We start from the raw sequence: 26,625 nt of genomic DNA, 5'->3' as shown, positions 1-26,625 counted from the left end.
ATCATTTTTGGTTTCTAGAAAAGTTAGAGAGGGGCCATGACCATGTTCTTGGCTTAAGCTACGCATCATTAAGTTTTAATAAAAGTAATTACTTTAATAGACATTCTTGTTCAAACAGTTATTTATAAAACTTATTTTGCAATGGAAGTGATCTTATCTCTACACAAACTTGAATTTCCTGTTATGTCAAGGAATGTCAAGTTTGAAGACGCACATCCTCTCAGGGCTCAGCGGCTGCAAAGTTTCGGGAACTAATGGTCACATGACCTATCTTTATCCTTCCAAAACAGAAAATGAAATTGTACTGACTTTTGTGTTATTGAAAAGTTAGTTGCCTCTCTACCAATAATTATTTTATTTCAGATGTATCTATCAGCATTTGTTTTAGGATGGCTTTAATATTTAAGGAGAAAACCCAACATACCTGTTTTGATTTGTCGGACCTTTGCAAAGCGCAGAGGATATGCCACAGCCAGGTATCTGTCCAGTGAGATACAGCAGAGGAAGGCGATGCTGACGTAGATGTTAGTGTAGAAGATGAAGCCGAACAATTTGCAGCTCTCCTGACCGTGGATCCAGTCATCGTGCTGCAGGAAGTAGTCGATCCACAGAGGAAGAGTGATGATATAGAGGAGGTCAGCCACTGACAGGTTGATCAGGTAGATGCCAAGCTCATTGCGTTGCTTTACCTGGATGGAGGAATGTGAAGAAGATGAGATGGGAAAGGGATGAAGATTTCAAGTTTATGGATAAAATCATGTGCAATGATAGAGAGGGTCAAGAGTGTTTTGTTCAACTTCTGTTCTGAGAAGATTTTGAGGCAAGCAGTGCACATGTTTCCATTTTTGCAAAACTAAATAAAATGCAAATGATGAGTGTATTGTAATCATCTGCAAACCATTTGACTTCCTGAATATCAAACATAATAAAAAATGCAGTCTTCAAAGAACTGATATGGCTGAATCTATTATTGTTGAAGAGCACTTGATATAAACTGTGCATTAGGGACGTACAACTACAGCGAGGGCTTGTACAGTAAATCAGAGAAAGAAATGTGAACAGATATTTCAGCGGCAGCAGATCAACTTGTCCACTTTATGGCATCTATTACGTTTCCTAATTAGATTTATCCGTACTTGGATTGGAATCAAGCCACTGTGAGATAACTCTGTTTTCCATGCAGTATTGATATTGCAATGTTAATATTTAGGCAGAACTGCCCTGGTAAATAAACAGCGCGCCAACTATGTTAATGCTTTGTTCAATAATGACGTTGGTGGCTATAAGCCAGGCCGCAACCTCTGTGTCTGAAAAGAAAAGCCAAAGTAGAAATCTCATAAACTTGCAATAATTGTAATGACCAGGGGGGGTGTCGACTGTTTGCAAAAATAAGTCTTGTTGTTAGAAGTCTATGAGAAAATGACCTTACTTTTCACTTCATTCCTTACCTGAGTAGACATTTTATTGATTAGTTAATTATATACATTCCTAGTTTCAAGTTTTGTTCAATAGACATGATGTACATTTTGTAAATAATAATAATTCACACTTAGAGGAAAATACAGGATGAAGCAGCGTCTGCATTTAGTGCGGGGCTGCCCTGTGATTGACAGGTCTGAGTTTTCCGTGTTTTCGTCTTGCAACTTTAAACATTTAGCAATGTGTTTATTACAGTTCGTGAAAGTCACCTGCAACTAAAAATGTCCTGACATGTTCGGTTGCATTAAAAAAACAATATGGCAAACACTGAATGCTTTAAAACTGCCAATAGTTGACTGCCACAGTTATGTGTGCTTTTATATGAAGCCTATGATCTTATCAATGCAGTTATTGCTGCAGAGAACTGAATGGTGTTTTCAGTATACCCATGATGCACCTATCACACAGCACACCTGGTAAATCATGCCATGTTGTGGCCAAGGCTCAAACTGAATGTAAAAAGTTGGAGTTTAAACGTTTGAGAAACGACCTCGATGCTGAGATGAAAAAAAGTACTTGGTGTGAACGCGCCTGAAGCAGAGCGCTGCGTTGAAATGTCACTCCTTTGTGAGCTGGAGAACTTGCTTGAATGAAAAGTCAATAACAATTCTGTTTGCTGCTGCCAAAGTAAACTGACAAGTCTGTGGGAAACACTGGAAATGTTTAAGCCTGATGGGAAAATATCCCCAGTCCTCTGATGACTGTAGGTAATAAGACTGTCAGGCACATACAGGGGACGGAGTAGCTTCTTCAGATTTTCAAACATTTCTAGACTTCAGGATTCAGAGCACTGAGCAGAATATGTAGTTAAAAATGACTCAGTGATAGTCAGACTGTCAGGAGATTAGTAGATAAGAGAGGCAAGCAGACGAGCAACCTAAACAATTTCTTTTGTGTAAGAGTGTGAACATGATGTCTACTCCAAGGGGTCATCTTACACAAACCTAATAACAATATTGAGATACATAATTGTTATACGTTTATTACGTTCCTGTTTTGGGGTTTTCTAAATAAAATCTAAACCGAATTAAGTTCAGCTATAATTCTAAATGCCTTTGAAATTAGTTTACATTGCCGAAACTTTGAAAATATGTAAAATGTGTTCAAAGATTAATTAAACTCAAAGCAAGCAAGGGACATTTTTAAGGTTGTCAACATTAATGCATTAACGCACATGATTAATCTGGAAACCATTTCATGTCTAACATTTTTTTACGCAAATTATAGTATAAGGAATTTTTTCTCTCAAATTCCTCAGGTTATTCCAGCGCATATTTTTACCATGGGTTGCATTGAAGTGAAAAGGCAAAGGAGGTGGCTCGAGACCTCTAGACAACAGTAAGAACCATCTCTACCTCCGCGTTAAGGCACACAATGACAAATGTACTGCACTTGTTGTTTAGGTTTAGTGAGGACGAAGGAAATGTATTTTACTAAAGCCAATTTCTAGTAGTTTCACAGGAATCTGAGATAGTGGACAGGGTCATCACTGCAGGGACACATAGTGCTCGCAGCAAGAATACTGCCATATGAGTATATGCCCTGTGTAGCACAGATTATACAGAGGGTGATCACAGTGGCTCTCTGTGACAGCGACTCTCTCAATGCTTTGGCTAAAGGTTTGTCAATTCAGAATTGCTATCAGAACCAGTGGCTGGTGTATGTTTGTGTATGTGTGTGCATGCACGAGTGTGTCCTCACCTGCATATAGGCAGCCCACAGGGCCATGCAGTTGGTGGGCAGCCCCAGAACGATGACGATGATGTAGAGCGTGGGCTGGAAGAACTGGTCCACCTTACTGTCCACATTACAGAATGAGATGTTGCACATTGTCCTGTGTGGAACAACTATGTTTGTTTGGTGTGTGTGTGTGTGTGTGTTTGTGTGTGTGTGTGTGTGTGTGTGTGTGTGTGTGTGTGTGTGTGTGTGTATGTGTGTGTGTGTGTGTGTGTGTGTGTGTGTTTGCGTGAAGCAACTCTCAGCTCTGAGTGTCCCTCTGTAGTTTAACTATATTCCAGCTCCAACAGTTTGACAGTGACATGCCAACACTAGGCTCATGCTTGGTTACCACACGGCTGTCCCACATGAGGAAAAAATAACTATCATTTACGAGGCATTTCATTGTTCCTGTTTCTTAAAGCAATGTCCTCCTCGCCCAGTGGCCTTGACGTGCCATACTCCTTTCTCACCCTTCAAAGCCAGCCCCCGGATTGCCCAGCATGGAGGAAGAGAGGATAATAAAGGAATGGCCGAGGGATAAAATGCGGTGAAATTAAAGCTGCCTTATCAACGCTGTGGCAGGGCTCTGCCTGGACAGGACCTCATCAATCTTTCAGAGGTTAGAGGTCTGCCAGGTCTACTGTAAAAGGAGGGGCTGAGCATCAGTGTGGATGTGTTTGTGTGTGTCTGTGTGTCTGATGACACACAGACACCTCTGGGATGCTCGCACTTAAAAACAGGAATAACTTTGTAGAGATTCACCACCCTGGAGTTTGCTCTGCAGTGCTGAACATCTGCAAGAGAGGAAGAAAGAGAGATGAAGAGGGCATTACAATGGGATGCTTTATGATCAAAACGTCCGACAATACAACAATAAATCATTTGTTTTGGGTTTGTTTCAGTGAAATGTTTATGTTCATGAGCTACCTGAGAATGCCATAAGATAAAAATGAATGATTGAAACCGAAACAGGACATTCTCTCTCCCAACTCATCGATTATGGCAGCTTGGGCATTGGCCCCAACCATCACATTTTGGCGTGAAGAAACAAACTCAGGGCACCTAAGAGGCCACCGTTTGTGTCCCATGTTAAATCAAAATTCAACGTTGAAAATTCCAAACAATGTTTATTTCCAGGAAAAATCCAACGCATTAAACTACACATTGAAGGTATTGTGCATCATTTTGGAACCAGCTTGACTTTGAAATTGAGGAAATTCAAATGAATGATGCATATTGTTCATTAATTGACAAGTCCTCAAGTGCCCATACCAGCCTGAAATGCAGAAACAGAAATCTGTCAAGACTGCAGTTTGTCTTTCATTTTTCCTACATGCCTAGTCCGATGCCAAAGACTTCTGACACCTCAACCACTAGACTTAGCGTTTCATGCTCATTTCCTGTATTTATTTCCTGTGCTCTATAGATCAAATATACTTTGAATGCACCCAAGCGTTTTGAAACAAGTCTCTGACGCGCTGTTTCAGCCATTTGGCTTGGTTATTTGAAGTGGAATCTCTTGCAGTGACACCAAACCACTGAAAACTAGAATGTACACACCCTCAACATATACAGTCAAACCCTTTTGATAGATTTTATTTGTGCTGTGATGGATTGAGATTGAGAATGTAAAAAAGACTCACAGAGAGTAAGTCTTTGTGCAGCAGGTACAATGAAACAGGAGAATTTGTATCGATGGGACATTTAGATTTTCCAACATCTAGTATGATAACACAGAAGATGTTGACACACCGTACTGGCAGTAAAAGGCCTTGCATAGAGTGCAGACAATGAGCCCAGGACATATGATAAGCTTTATGTAAGCTTGTATCTAAACATGACCTCAATAAGGCATGTAGAGAGAGAGGGAAGGACCCAGTTTCTGTTTCACTACACAACTTCTCACATGTTTTTGGTTATATTCTAGGACCTTCTTAATATGCTTCATATGCTTTCAATCACTTTACTTTAGCACAGTGGTTCTCAAACCTTTTCTGTCATGCCCCCCCTTTCGAGAAAATTCGGGCCCCCCCGACACAAATAGTCAGGCTCAGTGGCGGCGCCAGAGATTTATTTTGGGGGTGCTGTGGGGTAGCTTGACGTTTCATATAGGGTGCTCAAACATTTAGAGTTTCCCATTAATGTACCGGTCACTACAGTTGAATTATTTTACTGCAACAATCCCCACGCATATACACAGTGTACCTGCGACTGTTACAATGAAGGCTCGATAATCAGCTCACGGAATATAGGTGTAAGCAGGGGTAAAGTGCTATTTTTATAGGTGGTGTGTGGACCTCACATAGGGGGGTCCGGGGGCATGCTCCCCCGGGAAGATTTATTTTTAAATATTGAAGTTAAATGCATCAATCTGGTGCACTTTGAGAGCAGAATGAAGAGATCTATGGATACATCTCTCAACACCCATTTGAAACAGAACTGTAAACAGATTTACTTTTTCTTTATGGATATTTTACAAATCACCCTTTTAAACTGTATTCTAGTTTTACTGTCATATAGTATTTCATACCTGTTTTTCATTTATTCTCTTATATTTTTATAACTATAATGATCATATAAACGTGTGCCTCGGAATTAATTGTTTACATTGATGGTGACCAAAACGTTTGAGACCCACTGAGATAACTCTGAGAGAGTCCTTTAGCTCACTGAGGCTCTCAGTCTGACAGGAGAGGACTCTCCTCCACTTTCTTGTTGAAAAAACTACTTATATCCGTTAGCGTAGCTCGCTAGTACCAGAAGCTAACAACAACAATCTCCGGTACCGGTGCGCTCTCTCTCTCGCACATAAAATGGCTCGTTCCACACACACACACACACACACACACACACACACACACACACACACACACACACACACACACACACACACACACACACACACACACACACACACACACACACACACACACACACACACACACACACACACTAGGGGTTTCACCAACTAATCGACTAGTCGACTACCTTTACCACTAGTCGGCGCTGTAGGCCCTAGTCGACTAGTCGTGGAAAAAAATGGAGGTAAACGAGGTGCTGCAAAATGCTACAAAACACGTCCGACATTCTTATGTATGGCAGTACTTCAACGAAGATGTAACCAACTCCACAGTGAAGTGTCAGTTGTGTACAGCTGTACTGAAGTACAATACAAATGCATCTGCTATGCGCAACCATCTGAAGATGAAACACCCGCTGCCGACAGCTAGCACTAGCAGTAATGCTAGCACCAGTGAGCAACGGACCGGTGTCAGCACTGAACAGAGGCAAACGAACAGCAAGAAAACACGGGTCAACAGTGATGCGGATGATGAGCTACGGGATTACTGCCAGCGGACACCGCATATCCCCACAATGGATAATCCACTGGAGTGGTGGGCAGAAAACGTGCACCGCTTCCCCCGCTTTAGAGGAGCTACCTGGCTATTCCAGCCACAAGCACCCCGAGTGAGAGGGTTTTTTCCCTGGCAGGCAACACTGTCACCCGAAAGCGGTCAAGCCTCCTTCCCTCACATGTCGATGCGTTGGTGTTCAAACCAAAAATATGGAAAGGTGGACGTTATCGTGGAGGACAGCGAATAAAGTGTTGCGCAATGCGCTGTTGCGCACTGGATTTACGTGGCATTTATGTAAACAAGAGTTTCTTGCTGTCGATTTTGGTGAGTCCAGTGTTTGTTATTTACTCAGCCATGTAACACAAATTAAAATGCAGTGTTTAATGTTACTGTATGAGTTCCAATAGAAAATACAGTTGTAAACCTCTCTTTGTGTGTCTCTATTATGACGTAACGACTAGTCGACTAGTCGACTACTATTTTGAAAAACTAGTCGACTAGTAAATATTGGTAGTTGTGAAACCCCTAACACACACACACACACACACACACACACACACACACACACACACACACACACACACACACACACACACACACACACACACACACACACACACACACACACACACACACACACACACACACACACACAGCCGAGCTTTAATGAAACACAGAGACCCAGACGTAATAGTACTGTACTGCATCATATTATTTTCGAATCAATAATTTTTCAAATTATGATTTATTTATTATTATTATAATTTGTTTTAACCATTTTTCCTCCTGGTCTCTTGCGCTCCCCCTGTCATGCCTCTGCGCCTCCCAGAGGGGGCGCGCCCCCCACTTTGAGAACCACTGCTTTAACATGTTCTTGAGCACTGTTTACTGCCTTCGTTAAAAGTTTCTGTATGTTTCAGCTTCTTCTCATTCCTCTTAGATCAACAGACATCAAAAGTAACTGAACTGTGAAGATTTATTTTTGCCTGAAGAGCCTCAGCATCTTGCGACTTTAACACTTGAACCGCCAACGGGTACATTTTACCCGCAGCTGTTTCTTGATTGTATGTAACTTTTTTTCAATAAAATATTCAAGTCTCCCAGTCCGTGACTTTTCCTGAAAGTGTGTTATGTAGCACCCTCTGTTGTTAAAAACTGTCAATATGAAGTCAGATTGAAAAAATTTCCCAAAAAAGGCCATTTATACCAATTAGCGCCAGCTGGTAATATTTACCTCATAGAAAATGCTGTGATTTTTGCGCTATTGATCTTGCACGAAAAAATAAACATGACGTGTTGCTATAGCAACGCCTGTTGTTTACTGCGGTTCCTTATAGATATAGAGAGATAGGTAGGTAGGTAGATCGGTAGAGAGAGAGAGAGAGAGATAGATAGATAGATAGATAGTTATAGATAGATAGATAGAGAGAGATAGAGAGACACTTTGCACATAACTCACGGTAGCAATCTTTTATACTTCATGCAATCTGCGACCCCTGGCGGTTCTAGTGTTAAGTGAAATATTTCTCACAGACAGACGTACATTTTAATTGAATGATAGAATAATATAGGACCGTCCTAATGTCACCCACCAGGGGCTGATTTCATCATCTTAGCAATACACAGTTTTTGACGGAGTTGGAATTACTCTTATTGCATGTGGTGTTGAGGTTTGTCCTGTGCAGGACATGAATATCCACAGAACATGCCATAACAGTCTGGCGAGTATACTGTAGTAATCTTAGAAATTGTTTGATCTAAATGTTGAATTAATGGAAAGTCATGTAATCACTGAAATGGACAACTATCCTCTGTGGGCCACATATTCAGTAAATATCATAGTAAAAATTACATTACATTACATTGCATTTAGCTGACGCTTTTATCCAAAGCGACGTACAATAAGTGCGTTCGACCGACAAAATACAAACTTGAAGAAAACAGAATCATATAAGTACATCAGGTTTCATAGAGCTAAAACATTTCAAGTGCTACTCAACTGGCTTTAGATAAGCCAGTCCTTTATTAGTATATAAGTGCTTTGTTAATAGTTCTATCGCTCGAAGTGGAGTCGAAAGAGATGAGTTTTCAGTCTGAGCCGGAAGATGTGTAAGCTTTCTGCTGTCCTGATTTCAATGGGGAGCTCATTCCACCATTTTGGAGCAAGGATAGCAAACCCACGTGTTTTTGCTGATGGGAACTTGGGTCCCCCTTGCAGTGAAGGACAGTTTGTTATCTAGGGTCAAACCAAGATTCCTTGCAGTCTGAGTCGGGGAAATAATAGAGGTGCCGATGTTGATTTTTAGGTCAAGAGTGGGACAATCTTTTCCCGGAAGGAAAAGCAGTTCAGTCTTGTCAAGGTTGAGCTTGAGGTTGTGAGCAGACATCCACTGAGAGATGTCAGCTAGACAAATGACAAAAATGACAATCTGACAATGGTAATAGTGTGAAGTTTTCTCTGGTGACTTGCAAAGCTGACAATTAGATCTGAGGACAATGTATAATAATTGTTCAATCGATCCAAAAAGGGTAGGGTTAATCCTTTGGGGGCCATAAATGTATATTATTATTATTATTATTATTATTATTATTATTATTATTATTATCCTAGTTCTGATTAACTTCTTGCAGAGTTCTTTCCTATGCTACCCATACATTTTTAGGGGACAGGACAATCATGTTAAATAAGTTATACATTTTGCTATAAGGGCAAGTCCCTCAGGAAAGACTGCAGATATTTAGACTCACAGAAAGGGCCTTCATTTGCATCGGAAAATCCTTCATCAAAAAAACCCTGACAACTCACACACTTAGAGCCTCAAAGTCACGTGCATACAAAAGTACGTAGATTAGGATTGGGCCCGTATCTGCCGAATAATGGCTCAACATGGCCAACGTTGGGTCTAGGAGAACCAACAAGAGACCTGCGGTGCCACTGGTAAGCAGGTTATCCCATTTCCATTGAAAAACACAGGCATTCAGTGATCATTTCCTGGCTAAACGTCCAGGTTTAAAATTCTCTGAAGGAAACAGCTTCAGCAGGTGATAATCAATCAATCAATCAATGTTTATTTATATAGCCCAATATCACAAATGTTACATTTGTCTCAGTGGACTTCACAGTTTGTACAGAATATCAGTATGACAATACGACACCCTCTGTCCTTAGACCCTCACATCGTACAAGGAAAAACTTCCAGAGAAAACCCCACAGTTTAAAGGGAAAAATGGGAGAAACCTCAGGGAGAGCAACAGAGGAGGGATCCCTCTCCCAGGACGGACAGAAGTGCAATAGATGCCGTGTATAAATTGAAAAGATAATACATTTGCAACATAGGTAGTCCAAATGTTTGGAAATGCATGTGTGTATAATAATAAGATGAATCCACGAGGATATCCATCCAGGACTTATGATCCAGGACCACAGCCACGACTCAAGATCCAGGATTCGCAATCCATGACACAGGACCGCAGGATCATCAATGACTCCGGATCCCGGCGTATATAGACACCAAAAAGAAAGAAATTTGGGGAAGCTGGGTTAGGAAGAAGTAAGATGTCCCCCGACAAACTAAGCCTATATCAGCAAAACTAGGGGCTGAATCTAATCAGCCCTAACTATAAGCTTTATCAAAAAGGAAGGTCTTAAGCGCACTCTTAAAAACGGATAGGGTGTCTGCCGTCCGAACACAAACTGGAAGCTGATTCCACAAAAGTGGAGCTTGATAAGAAAAGGCTCTGGCTCCCATTGTACTTTTAGAGACTCTAGGAACAACCAACAACCCTGCATTCTTGGAACGCAATGCCCTAGTAGGACAATAGGGTATAATGAGTTCTTTAAGGTAAGATGGCGCCTGCCCATTAAGGGCTTTGTAGGCGAGAAGAAGAATTTTAAATTATATCCTGTGTTCTATAGGGAGCCAGTGTAAGGCAGCCAGAACAGGAGTAATATAACAGTCAGTGGTGTGGAACAGTGACTTTGCACAGAGCTGACCGAGTGCCATATTTATTAAGACAACCATGACCAAACACACACATAAGGCTAAATTAGGTCATTTCTTCTCTGACCTTGTCAAGTAACTCTTTGTTGGGGGAAACACCCATGTTGATAAGCCCAACCACAACTGGGTCACAACTCTGCTGTAATCTGTGATCACACACATCTTCTAGACAAAAAAGGTCTTACCTTGGAAAGTAAAATTGCTTCCAGCCCATCATTTTTTCCCAAAAACTCAATGTCAAGTTGGAGGTAAAATGCTTTCCTTTAAATTCCATATAATGTTTTGTTTAAATGGTTTACATAACACAAAGTCTAAACATACTATTTGTTTTTGCCTTGGGAAACATAACTCCCCTTTCTCTGAAGTCTGAAGGACCTTATTTGTGTTCCCTTTTGTCGATAACCCCCTCCACAACTTTTATTGACTCTGTTGTGTTCAGGAGTTATTGTGTTTTTGAATTTGTGTAACTACAGCTGAATTAAAACAATCTTCCAGTTAGGCTTTCCTGTGAAAAAATAAATACCATCAGAAATATTATATTTGGACTGCCGGATAGCTCAGTGGTTAGAGCGCCGCCCAAATGCAGTTTTAGTCAAACATTTTTCTCTCTTTAAACCAATTCAGTTAGGCAAATACAGGTTTAGCATTGGAATCAAGGTGACAGCATCAAGTGTTGAAAAATCGTAAAGCAACATTTCACTCTCTTAACACTTAACTTGTGTAATATCTATGGATGGGTATCGTTAAGGTTTTCTGTGATACTACTAGTCTTATCGATACTGCTTATCGATACAGTACTTTAACGGTATTCTTGTATTTACTTTTTATTATTTTTTAAAGGGAAAAACGTAGAAATTGTTAACCGAATTAATTGCTTTATTTAAATGTGAAATAAATTAAATATTTATAATTATGTTAAAATGTTGTATGTATGTTAAATCAGACTTTAGCTCCACCTGGAGTAAATTCACAAGCTACCCTGCAGTATACAAAGTCATTCAAACTAGCTGTACCTTTACCAGCTTTGAGAACACTTTAATGATCAATCCTTATAAAACATATCATATCTATTATTCTGAAATGGACCAATCTGCACAATGACTACTTTTACTGTCGCTACTTTAACTATATTTTGATGATCATACTTTTACTTGAGGAACTCTTACTACACTATGGTATTTTTTTTTACTTAACTACAAGATCTGAGTACTTCTCCCACCTCTGCACACCTGATGTGATAACATTACTCATAATCGGGGCAACAGAGCTGTCACGATCTTGGTGTTATGTCACGGTTTTAGTGTTGACTGTCTGGTAATGGGTTTTGTTTTGCTGTTCTGTTCTCCCTGTCTCTTGTTTTCCTCCTGTGTCTGATTGTCTCATTGTGTTCACCTGTTGCCCTTGTGTTTCTGCCTCCCAAACCCAGCTATTTCTCGTCCCGTGATTACCCCTCTCTGTATTTAGTCTTGTCTTTCCCTGTGTTCCCCTGTCGGTTCATTGTTAGTCTTTCCTGTCTCCTTCCATGTTGGTCACGGTCAGTTTAGTTTTTTGATGCTACCTTGTGCTACCTATGTTTTTTCATGCGATGTTTATATTCATCAGCTTTTAAATAAAGTTTGCTTTTGTTTCTAGACCTTTTACATTTTTTTTGGAGTCTGCATTTGGGTCCTACCTTTTCCACGATCAACAAGAGCTACGAGTTAAGGGAGTCGAAAATTGTGCATTTCTCAGACTGAATATTACGCTTTTTGGCCGGCTGTTTGGACAGACTACTCTACTCGTGTCAACGCGAAAACACTAACGGCCCCTACACACGGCGGCGTGCGTTGCCACTTCAACGCTTCTGCCCATTCACTTTGAAAGGGGTGACGTCACGATTCGCCGAACTGCATTGTGGGAGCAAAACGTAGCTTCTAGCGGTGCTCGCTGCAAAAGTAGAGCAATGTTCTACTTTTGACGCCTCAACGGAGGCGTCAGCCAATCGAATCATATGCCAGTACAAGCTCTAGCCAATCAAACCGCGTGCATGTGTGTCTGGGGCTGGAGATTCATGTGATTGGTTGTTGATCGAGTTTCAGCCCCCCCCCCGCCGGCAAGCGACAACGCATGCCGCCGTGTGTAGGGGCCGTAATGGCAAACGAGCTTTGTCCACATCGAGCCTTGTAGAGTGTCTCTACTTCTGAACGCTCCGTCCCCAGCAGATCTCTGTGTGCCGCTGCAGCGTGTATGTTAGGTCCCGCCCCCCCGCACACAGAGAGACACAGGGAGATCGCTCTTCTGGAGTGAAGAGAGCGGAAATAATGATATTGCAAGTTAGAAACGTAAGATGCATTTTGACAGACAAAGCGGACAATTGGGGGGAAATACCCTGCATTTTGAAAGTCTGATAGTCCACCATTAACACCTTATGCTGCGTTCACACCGGACGCGATGCAAATATTCGCTTCGCTCTAATCGCTCGAGTTTCACCGCGGCTGTGTTTACTCGCATCATTCAAACAAGACACGCTGGATCGGGATCTACAACTACAACAAAATGAACATATTTTACCGTGATTAAATTGTAATACACATTTCTAAATGATGCCGACGTAAGAACATACTGATACCGGTGAGTAAAAACCATGAATTAATGCTTGACAAGTCTGCAGACAAGATGGCAGGCGAAAAACCTTTTAAAATGCTTGTTTTCTAAATGGAGATTGGGTCTACCAGGCTAAGCTAAGGTTGTATATGCTCACTCCACATTCATAACAACGGCCTACAGACATAAATAAACCAGCGACTGTATTCGCCATGACACAGACAGTCTGGCCCTTTCTCATTTCACTAATTCCCCTCCTCGACTCCTATCCTCGAGACTTAGTCCCGCCCACAGGAGATGCGAGCGGAGGAGAGGAGGGGAAGCAGCAGGCGGTTAGAGAAATGAGAACTCCTCTCCTCTGAGCTGTCATTTTAAAGATAGGTCCATTAATGATGACAGGAGGCACAGCAGCCCTCTGTCTGATGGACAGATGTATTCAGGACGACTTATATATTTACTTTGATTCATTCACAGTGCGGTATAATGAGACAATAACCGGCTACAGATGCGGACACACACACACACACATATACAGTGGGGCAAAAAAGTTTTTAGTCAGCCACCAATTGTGCAAGTTCTCCCACTTAAAAAGATGAGAGGCCTGTAATTTTCATCCTAGGTATACCTCAACTATGAGAGACAAAATGAGAAAAAAATAAAATCCAGAAAATCACAGAAAAACAGCCCCAAAGCATGATGTTTCCACCCTCATGTTTCACAGTAGGTATGGTGTTCTTTGGATGCAACTCAGCATTCTTTCTCCTCCAAACACGTCTAGTTGAGTTTTTACCAAAAAGTTATATTTTGGTTTCATCTGACCATATGACATTCTCCCAATCCTCTTCAGGATCATCTAGCAAACTTCAGACGGGCCTGGACAAGTACTGGCTTAAGCAGGGGGACACGTCTGACACTGCAGGATTTGAGTCCCTGGTGGCGTAGTGTGTTACTGATGGTAGCCTTTGTTACTTTGGTCCCTGCTCTCTGCAGGTCATTGACTAGGTCCCCCCGTGTGGTTCTGGGATTTTTGCTCACCGTTCTTGTGATCATTTTGACCCCACAGGGTGAGATCTTGCGTGGAGTCCCAGATCGAGGGAGATTATCAGTGGTCTTGTATGTCTTCCATTTTCTAATAATTGCTCCCACAGTTGATTTCTTCACACCAAGCTGCTTACCTATTGCAGATTCAGTCTTCCCAGCCTGGTGCAGGTCTACAATTTTGTTTCTGGTGTCCTTTGACAGTGGCCATAGTGGAGTTTGGAGTGTGACTGTTTGAGGTTGTGGACAGGTGTCTTTTATACTGATAACGAGTTCAAACAGGTGCCATTAATACAGTTAACAAGTGGAGGACAGAGGAGTCTCTTAAAGAAGAAGTTGCAGGTCGGTGAGAGCCAGAAATCTTGTTTGTTTGCAGGTGACCAAATACTTATTTTCCACCATAATTTGCAAATAAATTCTTTAAAAATCAGACAATGTGATTTTCTAGATTTTTTTTTCTCATTTTGCCTCTCATTGTCGAGGTATACCTAGGATGAAAATTACAGGCCTCTCTCATCTTTTTAAGTGGTAGAACTTGCACAATTGGTGGCTGACTAAATACTTTGTTGCCCCACTGTATATATGTATATATTTTTGTCACTACAATGAAGAAAATCAATTACGGGCCAAAAGTTTTATTTACAAGTATTAAAAGTAAGCAGAGGACACCAAACCAACTGAGACCTGTCTGTCCGCTGCATCTACACACACACTGTACCACACACACACCTACAGCTCCTAAAGCATAATCAGGCTACAGCCGTTGTGTATTTTATTATGTGAAGCACTAAATGGTCTTAGAAAAATATTGACTCTTTGTTTGTAGATATCTGCTTAACTAAAGCATACAAATACAGAGAGTAATGTAGGCCTGTTATTGATATATATTTTACACACTGCTCTGCTTTCTGCACGGACCTCACAGCTGTTCTCAATGTAAAAATTGCGTTGCGATGAAAGCAGTTGCTAAAATAATATCATGGGGATGCATGCAGAGCTGTCATTGGCTGAGATAAGTCCGGCCGTGCGTCACGACTCTTTGAAACATCTCTGTTCCCGGAAATGCATCCACGAAGGAGCCGTGGAGGACCGTGGAGGACCCATCAGTGTATCCTCGGTTATAGCTCCTCCAGAGAGCCTCCTCGTCACTCGACCCTCGGTCCTCGATGTGCATTTAGAGAAATGAGATGTCCTTCAACATTGAGCGCTGAAATTCATTTCAGGGTCACTACTAGGACCGAGGAGTCGAGGAGTCGAGGAGTCGAGGAGTCGAGGAGTCGAGGAGTCGAGGAGTCGAGGAGTCGAGGAGGGGGATTTGATGAAATGAGAAAGGGCCTCTGTGGTTTGTACTTGTTTAACTTTTGTACAGTTTCTGAACAGATATGAGGAGCTGTGATCTCTGTGTGCTAACTGCTAACAGCTAATGGCTGATGTTTTCTGGTTGAACGTCAGTAACGGCAGGCTGAGATCCTCACCGCTGATTGGCTTCCGCGAAAACGCGTCACGTGAATTTGACGCTCGAGTTGAAAAAATTGAACTCTCGCGTTTGACGCGGCACAGTTTAATCGCCTCAATCGCGTGATTCGCGCCGCATCCAACGCTTCATGCTCGCCGTCAGAGCGAATTTGCGGCTGTCCGCGTCTCTGCATTGACTTTACATGTAATCGCACCGCCCCCAAACATCGCATTGCATCCGGTGTGAACGCAGCATTAGCCCCGTCTCGTCTCGTCAACGAAAACAAAAAATACATTTCGTCTAAGTTTTCGTTATCAAGAATCTATTTTTAGCTCATCATCGTCTCGTCTTAGTCATTTAAAAAAGGTCGTTGACGAAAAAAAATGTTGACGGGGCTGTCAGCATCAGCTTGTAGATGGTATTTTAAAGTCGATGCGCTCTGAAACTAGGGACGGCCGAGGACAAAAAATACACATGCGTTAATCGCGTTAAAGTAATTAGTGGCTTTAATTTTTTTTTCCGTTATTAACACGTTAACTTGACAGCCCTAATATTTATATACTAGGGGTGTAACGGTATCCGTATCGTTGCACACGACGAATATGCCTTTTTTTTTACAAGTGGGAAAAAAGTCTTTAATTCAGGGCAGTATCCACTACACTATTTATAATCCAGGGGGCGGTATTGTGCCGAAAAAGCTGTTTGCAAGCCGCCCTTGAACAACAAATGAGGAGGAAGAAGAAGAAAACACAACAAAACGAACAAAATACAAGAAGAAGAAACGTTAGTATTGCGATTTCAGATAACACACAGGGGCTAGAAGACCCACCAGCTTCTTTTAGTCAGCTGTGTGGGGACATTTCGGGTTCCCTGTGGACTACAATAACGATGGAGTGCGAGTGGTGGATCGGACCAGGACGGTGTGCCGGTGTTGTGTCAAATTATGCACCCCTTGACAAAGGAACGCGCATTTGAATGTATAGTCCGCTATTCATTACATTACATTACATTACATTGCATTTAGCTGACGCTTTTATCCAAAGCGACTTACAATAAGTGCATTCGACCAGGAAGATACAACCTTTAAGAAAACAGAATCATATAAGTACATCAGGTTTCATAGAGCCAAACATTTCAAGTGCTACTCAACTGGCATTTAGAAAGCCAGCCCTTTATTAGTATATAAGTGCTTTGTTAGTAATTCTATCGCTCGAAGTGGAGTCTAAAGAGATGAGTTTTCAGTTTGCGTCGGAAGATGTGTAAGCTATCTGCTGTCCTGATTTCAATGGGGAGCTCATTCTACCATTTTGGAGCCAGGATAGCAAACCCACGTGTTTTTGCTGACGGGAACTTGGGTCCCCCTCGCAGTGCGGGTGCAGCGAGCTGTTTGGCTGACGCAGAGCGGAGTGCACGTGCTGGGGTGTACGGTTTAACCATGTCCTGGATGTAGGAAGGGCCAGATCCATTCACAGCATGGTACGCAAGTACCAGTGTCTTGAAGTGGATTCTAGCAGTTACTGGAAGCCAGTGAAGGGAGCGGAGGAGCGGTGTGGTGTGGGAGAATTTGGGAAGGTTGAAGACCAGACGAGCCGCTGCATTCTGGATGAGCTGCAGAGGTCGGATGGCACATGCAGGTAGACCAGCCAGGAGGGAGTTGCAGTAGTCTAGGCGTGAGATGACGAGAGCCTGGACCAGAATCTGCGCTGATGTCTGGGTCAGCTGGGGACGTATCCTCCTGATGTTGTAAAGCGTGTATCTGCAGCAGCGGGTTGTAGCAGCGATGTTTGCAGTGAAGGACAATTTGTTATCTAGGACCACACCCAGATTCCTTGCAGTCTGAGTCGGGGAAACAACAGAGGTGCCGATGTTGATTGTTAGGTCAAGAGTGGGACAATCTTTTCCCGGAAGGAAGAGCAGTTCAGTCTTGTCAAGGTTGAGCTTGAGGTGATGAGCAGACATCCACCGAGAGATGTCTGCTAGGCAAGCAGAGATGCGTGCGACGACCTGGGTCTCTGAGCGGGGAAAGGACAGAATTAGTTGGGTGTCGTCAGCGTAGCAGTGGTATGAAAAACCATGCGGGCTAATGACAGACCCGAGCGAGTTTGTGTACAGGGAGAAGAGGAGGGGACCAAGAACCGAGCCCTGAGGGACCCCTGTAGTTAATTGACAAGGGTCGGACTCGGACCCTCTCCAAGTAACCCTGTAGGTGCGGTCGTTGAGGTATGAGGTGAGGAGGAAAAGTGCAGTGCCTGAAACTCCAAGTTCTTGGAGAGTGCGAAGGAGGATCCGATGGTTCACTGTGTCGAATGCAGCAGACAGGTCCAGAAGGATGATGACAGAGGAGAGGGAGGCTGCTTTAGCAGTGTGCAGTTCATCAGAGACAGCAAGGAGAGCAGTTTCTGTTGAGTGACCTGCCTTGAAACCAGACTGGTGCGGATCCAGAAGGTTGTTCTGATGGAGATAACAGGAGAGTTGTTTAAAGACAGCGCGTTCAAGTGTTTTAGACAGGAACGGGAGGAGAGAGACGGGCCTGTAGTTAATAACATCAGACGGATTGAGAGTGGGTTTCTTAAGGAGAGGGTTTACTCTTGCCTCCTTGAGACTGTTTGGAAAGTGACCAGAAGTTAGAGAAGTGTTGATGAAATGGGTGAGAAATGGTAGAATATCAGGAGCGATAGTCTGAAGGAGGTTTGAGGGGATAGGGTCCAGAGAACAGGTGGTAGGACGGGCAGAGGTAACGAGGGTAAGAACCTCACTTGGAGAGAGAGGGGAGAAGGAGGTCAGTGTGTGGGTGAAGGGAGGGTCTGGTGACCCAGCGGTGAGTAAAGGTGAGTCAGAAAAGGAAGAGCGAATATCATCAACCTTTTTTTCAAAGTGGTTAACAAAGTCGCTTGACAGAAGGGAGGAGGGGGGAGGTGCTTTGGGAGGGTCCAAGAGGGTGGAGAAGATAGAAAATAGTTTTTTGGGATTGGAATAGGAAGATTGGATCTTATCTTGAAAGAAAGTGCTTTTTGCCTGAGAGATGGAAGCAGAGAAAGAGGAGAGGAGAGCCTGATAGGTTAGGAGGTCGTCATGGTGTTTGGATTTCCACCATTTCCGCTCTGCTGCCCGAAGGATGGTTCTATTAGCACGCAGTGCGTCATCTAGCCAGGGAGCAGGAGGGGACTATTCTATGTTGTCTTTTTGATGGTTGGGTTGTCGAATCCTGGATTTTGCATTCATTCGTCACTTATTTTTCAGTTAATCTTTTATTTGATATATGTTTTTATTGAATTGTGACATCCTGTCTGTATACTTTTGCTTGTACTTGTGCTTTACAATGTATTGTTTATTCTTACATCAAGTGCTTGAGGGTGGGATTAATATAATTTATTTTATTTTGGGTGGTGCTTTTTGTGAACAGCCTGGTTGCCACGATATGCACCCCTTGCTATCTCAATGTGTCACATCACATGTGTGTATTATGAGACTGTTCTGAGCCCATAAAGTAGGACAGTAAGAACTTAAAATGTCATAGTTGATCAAACTAAAACTCCAATGGAAATAAAATATCAGTACTGTAGGCCTACCTTTTAAATTGTACTTGAACAAAGTAGTTGAGTAAATGTTACAAGATACATTTTCAATCAGATGTTTCGAACCACAGCAACTTTTCTGAGAATAAAAGATACACAATATCTCAGACAAGTCAAGCAAAACAAGGTTTAGAACCTCTCTGCTTCAGCCGGCAGTCACAGCGCTCAACATTCAAAGAGCTGAGATCACATCTGTCACCACGGAGCCATCCTATGTCCTCATTAGATAAAACAGCACATGCCAGCAACAAAACCACTGCCAATTAACCTTATCACGTCTTTCAGTCTGCTCAGTGTGTGAGTGTGTGTGTGTATGTGTATGTGCAGGGTTGGGTTGTAACAGAATACATGTAACGGCGTTACGTAATCAGAATACAAAAATCAAGTAACTGTATTCAGCTCGCGTTACATTTGAAAAACGAGTAATCTGATTACAGTTACTTTCGTAAACCTGAAGTGAATACATTTTGGATTACTTATTGGAATTATTGGTGGAAAGATTTCCTCACAACATTTAATATTCATTATTAAAGGTACAGCCGAATCATCAGAGCGCACAAAAACTTTTACCGGCGCAGATTGACCAAAAAAGGGAGCGTTTGAAAAAAAGGGGCAGGTCCGCTCAGTGAAACAATAACAACGAAATATGGAGGAACAAAAGTCTGCGTTTAAGTCGTGTGTGTGTAGAGGTGTGTGTGGTTAAAACACATCAGCCTGCGGTCGCCCTTTAGCATTATGATTCTGAAGGTAAACAAAGTGAAGGCAGTGCGTGAAAGGCGGTGCGTGAAAGGCACTGCACGCTCGTCTTCTCAGAGACTGAGTTAACCCTCCCGCTGCCTCCTGGTGCTGCAGAGATTTCATGAAGTGAAGGAGGTTTTCCTTCTATAAAACAGCTGTGGGCAGCAGATACTGTGAGTGCCACGGACATTAATTCATAGATCAAGGCAGACTGGTGCACAGAGTCTCCTGTTTTGCCGATCCGGTGCTTAAACAAATATAGCTCTACACCCCTGGCCGACATGTCCTTAAAATGAAGTCCGAGTTCGACATTTTAATTCATGTCCTGCCAACACTGGCAGGACAGAAGGCGACACGCTCGTTCTAAGCCGTGTCCCTCACTCCTCACTAGAGATGGGCGAGTCCTGATTCATCCGGATCATTAACCTGGATCCTAGAAATTAGCTGGTCGTGACGAGTCTCCCCTCTCCATTAACCCGAGTCCTTTGAGTCCTACACCTGGTGTGACGTACAAATTAAATCTATACATTGCGTCACTCGCTACTCTCTTTATAACATGTAAAATAACATTACAACGTGCCTCAGTCCATCTGCCTACTCTTTAGCAAGTAGGATAGCTTCCAGAAGTTATCGTTTGGCTCATGGGAGGGGACGCGGATCAGTGAAACTTCCTGCAGACTCGTGGGGACTCAGAGCCAGCTATATTATGCACGAGTCAACAGCAGACTCAGAGATTCGCAAATCCTGACTCACTGTGCAAAACATAGCAGACTTGTGCGGACTCAGAGCCGTAACCGTATAGCAGCAGATCCAGAGATCCGGCAGACGTCGTCATGCAGGAGTCAACAGCAGACTCAGATTCGCAAAATCGCAAAATGACCCTTTTTTTTGTGATCAACATGTTTTATTAAAGCAAAAGACACAACTTTACACACATTTAACACATACAAACACCAGTATTGAAATGATTACGCAGTCCATGAGAAAATAGGGGGCGGGGGGCATATGATTAGATCTACATACACACTGTTCTCATGACCCAAATATGTATATATGTTCATTTTAATTAATTTATTATTTTTCATAGTTATTTTATCATGGGTGAAGATATGCTTGATTTTTTTGTGTGTGCATTTAAAAAAATAAGTGTTTTGCATTATATGTATATAGTTATTTTAATATGTTCCTGTACTATAGCAAATTTTGCACAATTGTGTTTTAATTTAATAATAATTGTATAATTAAGACATTTTATATATTCTAACAGTTTTGCAATTTTCTATCATTTGTCATTGTTTATTTCTTTTTGAGTGCTATGTTCAAAATAAACGTTTTGCCAAGTAAGATCCTTATTGGAAATGCAGTTATTACACGCAGGAGACTGTTGCACAACATAACAATTTTGTTAGAAGTCTACAGTGAAACTACATTTAGAGCCGGAAACATAATGGACTTAATCAAAATCGCGGGATCCGTGAATCCAGGACAATGATCGAGAGAGGCCAGTAGCCTACGAGTTAGTCAGCGGAACTTCACAGACTCAGATTCGCAAATCCTGACTCGCTGTGCAAAACACAGCAGACTTGTGCGGACTCAGAGCCGTAACCATACAGCAGCAGATCCAGAGATCCAGCAGACTCGTCCTCATGCACGAGTCAACAGCAGACTCAGATTCGCCAAATCGCAAAACGACCCTTTTTTTTTGTGATGAACATTTTTTATTAAAGCAAAAGACACCGTGTAGCGGAGGTTAATATAACGTCAGTTTAATATGCTTGTGAAATGCAACAAGTTTTCGGTTTCACCAATAGGATTTCTACTGTCTTGGTGATGCTGACTCATATGACTCAAATGACTCGTATGATCCGGATCTCTTCAATGACTAACTCAGAAGACCCTGAGTCCATAAAAGGATCCGGATTTGCCATCTCTACTCCTCACATCCCAAGCTGCATCCCCAAAAAGTTTATTATGTTGTTGCATCGTTTCAGATGTTATGTTTCAGTTGTGCTCTTGATAAGCCATTAAAACAGTAAAAACACGTTCAGTTTCCTTTTGCTTTTTTTGTCTCCTGTTCACCAAAACATACCATCTGTGATGGGAGAAGAAAGTAATCTAAAAGTAATCTGATTACGTTACTTTTTTAAGACGCGTAACTGTAACTGTATTTGGATTACTTTCAGAGCCATGTATTCAGTAATCAGTAACTGATTACATTTACAAAGTAACCCTCCCAACCCTGTGTGTGTGTGTGTGTGTGTGTGTGTGTGTGTGTGTGTGTGTGTGTGTGTGTGTGTGTGCGTGCGTGTGTGTGTGCATGTGTGTGTGCGTGTGTGTGTGCGTTTGTGTGTGCGTGTGTGTGGGGGTGTGTGTGTGTGTGTGTGTGTGTGTGTGTGTGTGTGTGTGTGTGTGTGTGTGTGTGTGTGTGTGTGTGTGTGCAGGGCAGGGTGTGATTGTGGCTCACATCAAATTGAGCTTTCAGTCAGTTCAGACATCAGTAGGACTACACTGTCCATCAGATGTCGCGTGTGCCATGGGTAGCTGAAAGGGATGTTGTCCTTATTTTACTTTATTTGTATTGTTTTGCAATGTGTTATCTTGGTCCACCCTGCCACCAGAAATGTGGTTTGTTCTATAATAATCAGTGTTGCGACTAACGCGTTACAAACCAACGCGTTACTGTAACGTAACTACATTTGCGGTAACTAGTAACGCTAATAGTTACCTATTCCCATTCAGTCACACCGTTATAGTTACTGTGATTTAAATGGGTGCGTTACTGCGTTACATTATGTGGTGGAACTGAACCGAATCTCCCTGCGGATGTAACTTACAGGCGAATACACAGTACCATGGAAAAGTGAAAGTGACCAGAGAGGAGTGATGATTGGTTAACGCGGGGTAACATTTCAGGGTAAGCCAATCAGAGACAGAGTTGGGCGGGCCTTATGGGGAAAATACACAGACACACAAACACTTGCTAACACACACACATACACGGCAACACCCACCACCAGCACACACACACACACACACACACAACACACACACACACACACACACACACACACACACACACACACACACACACACACACACACACACACACACACACACACACACACACACACACACACACACACACACACACTATGGCAGATGCAAGTATCAGCGAGAGCAGCAGCGCATTTACAACTTGGAGATATAACCACTATTTTCAATTTGTGCGGATAAAGGATGCAAAAAATATTACGGTCAAATGTAAACTGTGTGCAGGACAGAAAGCATTGTCCACATTGAATAACAGCAATGCCAATCTCCTGAAGCACCTAACTAATGCACATGTGGGGAGTTCTCTTTTCTCTTACGGTGCCACAGAACAACACAAAAACTTGTATTTGTATTGTTATTATTTTTAAAGTAAAGTAAAGTAACTTGTTACTAGTTACTTTTATAATTTAGTAACTAATAAAGTAACTAGTTACTTTTGGAGAGCAGTAACTATAACTATTACTCGTTACTTTTTAACAGTAACTTGCCCAACACTGATAATAATACAGATGTTTATCACGCAGAACTTGTATGCGTTGGCAACAGGCACGCAACTCGTTGTTGTTGCTCGTGTTTTTTGTGAAGATTTGAGTGAGAACATGCGTAGGAGGTTATGTTACTCTATTAAGTCAGTTAGCATCAGCTCCTCATCATGCTCCTCAGTAGTCAAATTTGTATCCTGTTTCTGACACAGTTGAACAGAAGCAGGATGCTCAATTACCATCAATTTGGACTCTATGTTACAAATTCATGCAAAGTGTGTTGACGCACACTGCTTTGTCCAAATATTGTTACGAAGTCAAATAGCTTCAGTTCAGGGAGCCACTGTAAAAATGCGAAGAGCGGAAAAAAAAATGGTTGAGATCTTCATATTTTGTTGTATAATAAAAACGAAAGTTAGTTATAATCAAATATAGTCAATTATATTCTTGTATAACCCACAATGAAAATGCTTCATATTTTATGATTTTCTATATTTACAGTATAAACAAAACACAAGTGGTTTGTTAAATTGAGTGTGAGGCCAATTATGATGTATGGGTGTCACTGATAAAAGAGAAGAGGCAGTTGCTTCTCCCCTCACAGCAGTACACAGGGAGGGGGACTCCTGACGTTAAAGGTCACATGTCATGGCCATTTCCACTGATCATAATTCCATTGTTGAGGTATACTAAAATAGAAAAATACTGTGCAATTTTCCAAACTCACATTGGTTTCGCATACAGCATCTCTGTAAAGTATGTGTATTCAGCAGTATTCACTTTCTCCACTAAACAGCTCGCTGCAGCTCCCCCCCCCCTCCCGCCTTCGTGATTTCCTTGTTTAGCGATACACAGCCAAACACAGCCAAACTCAACCTGAATACACACAAAGTCACAGCCGAAATAAAAACAATAAGTGTGGCTTGATATTGAGTAAGAAAAAGGTTTATAGGTTGATAAACGCTGTGAGAATGGGTCTGCAGAGAGAATTTCGCGCGATCCCAACTCTCTGTTATCAGCCTGCAGCCAGGGAGCAGAAATCAGCAGGGCTGACTGCTCTGAGTGTGTGTGTGGATTGGTCAATTTGGACAAATCAGCGGGGCTTAACGTAACGGCTCCGCGGACGTAACGTAACGGCTCCACGGATTGGCCCATTTAGTTCCGGGTACGTGCTTTCGTAAGCACGTACCCGGAAGAATCAAATGGATGATGACGTCATGATGACGTTTCACCAACGAGACATTTTGGGGAGGTATTTTCTGTTTTAGAGTTTTACTCGCTACAGGGTGTACTTTGAGGGTTTTGACTCTGCACACCGTTTACATGCAGAAAAACCTTCATAACACACAAGGGGACGGGTAATAACCGGAAAAGCATGACATGTGACCTTTAAGGAGAAACACACTGAGGCCCCAAAAAGGTGTTTATGTCATAGCCGAGAATAATATTTTGCAAGTCCTGCAGAGTATGGGTCATGTCCTTTTTACACAAACATGGGAAAGTGTGTCTAATGCCATAGCCATAGAATATGTGTGGTCATGTCCAGTCCTGTATATCAGAGGCCATGCGCAGTTTCCACACATATGGGTATGGAGGAGGTGTCTAGGTTTTTCTATCCTGTTGTTGAGCATAAAGACACTGGCAAGCAGGAAGCAAACTAGAGAGAGCGGCGGGGTTCCCGTGGTATACTCTCTCCCGGTAAAGCTCTCTCCCTTGAGAGCTGGGTTTTTGCTCTCGGTAAGGTTCTCTCAAACTTGGTAAATATCTCTTGAATTACTGGGTTAAATGAGTGGAATGAATTGATATGTGTTTGTGAGTATTAGTACCCGCCACCTGTGAGGATCTTCCTCCGAATTCATGCGGAATATAGGTATGTGTTTGTGAAGGTTAGTACCCGCCGCCTGTGTCGGAATATAGGTATGGAATTGATGTGAATTGATTTGGTGAATGAAAGCTTGAATGTGCTTTTTATTAACACCGGTCTTTTATGAGGTAAGACCTCGACATTCTATAAAAATCAAAAATGAAATGGGATTTTAGTTGAAGTTACAATGTATGGTAATAAATCCAAAACTGTGAATTAAAGTTTCATATTAGAACATGATCACAGCATGATAAGTTTAGTATTATTATAATGTTGTAAAGCGAGAGAAGGTAAAAGCCCTGTATACGTTTGGACCTATTTTTCTTCAAATAAACTGATCCCACCTTTTGGATTGGGACAACTTGAAAGACATCTGCGCTCTCCTCTCCTGCTTCAAAGGTAAGATTGCACACTGCCACACCCACACTTAGGTAGGGCCACACCTCATGTACTGATATCAAAATCCTTCGGGATCGCTTAAACATAGTTAAGAGACTTGTCTGAATTGAAACAGCAGTTAATTGAACCTGGTTCTTCAGGAGTTAATAGAGAAGAGATCTTGCTGACGTTGGTGGATCTGAGCCAAGCAGTAAACTTACATAGACTCAATAACTTTGGTTAGGTCAATTAGTAGGTCTGAGTAATTTGCCGGAATAAATTATCAGCTCATCCCGACTCCTACAACATGCAAAAGCAGCAAACAAAAAACGGCAGTGGCTCAGTCAGTATGGGCTTGGACTGTGAGCCGTAGGGTCGCCGGTTCAAGTCCCCGACCAGACTTAAATATGGAGTATGGACTGCTACTTGGAGAGTTCCCAGTTCACCTCCTGGGCCCTGCTGTGGTGCCCTTGAGCAATACACCGCCCCCCCGCCCCAATTATTATTCTAAATGTTTGCTTGTGAAATTGCTGATCTACCAATAATAAAATAATAATAGGGCAAAAAAGTAAATTTTACAGGTGTTTTCATTGAGTCTCATGACAGTGGAATTTCAATTCTTAAAACTAGGAGTCATCTAAAGGCATTTTACACAGCTCTAGCTCTTTCTAACGTTGACCACTGTCCTCTTGGCAACCTTGCCATCATTTATGTATCCCTGTACAGTCTTGTATGTGTTAAAGAGATTGGTTGACAAAAAGGTTTCGTGTTGCCCTCGGAAAAAGGTTCGTATTGAAGTACATAGAGTCCAGTTATGCTCGGAGATACCGTTACTGGAAGTTTAAGGTACAGTGCAAAGCTGGAAAGCAGTTTAAGAGGTGCCTTACGGTCCGTCTACACTACAG

At 42.2% G+C, this 26,625-nt stretch overlaps 1 protein-coding gene across 1 annotated transcript in view; it reads right to left on the bottom strand.

Moving 5' to 3' along the window:
* The window catches only part of gpr4 (G protein-coupled receptor 4), a 38,320-nt gene that overhangs the window by 3,681 nt on the left and 8,014 nt on the right, over positions 1 to 26,625 (bottom strand). The window contains exons 2-3 of the mRNA XM_079679055.1: positions 3,181 to 3,992; positions 425 to 689 (exon numbers count right to left, since the gene is read on the bottom strand). Of these exons, the coding sequence (XP_079535181.1) occupies positions 425 to 689; positions 3,181 to 3,309 (394 nt within the window). The 5' untranslated portion in view covers positions 3,310 to 3,992. The remainder of the gene's footprint in view (positions 1 to 424; positions 690 to 3,180; positions 3,993 to 26,625) is intronic.

The sequence above is a fragment of the Notothenia rossii genome, assembly GCF_949606895.1.
Source record: "Notothenia rossii genome assembly, chromosome: 4".
Lineage (NCBI taxonomy): Eukaryota > Metazoa > Chordata > Actinopteri > Perciformes > Nototheniidae > Notothenia > Notothenia rossii.
This window is presented reverse-complemented; position numbering and strand designations above follow the sequence as displayed.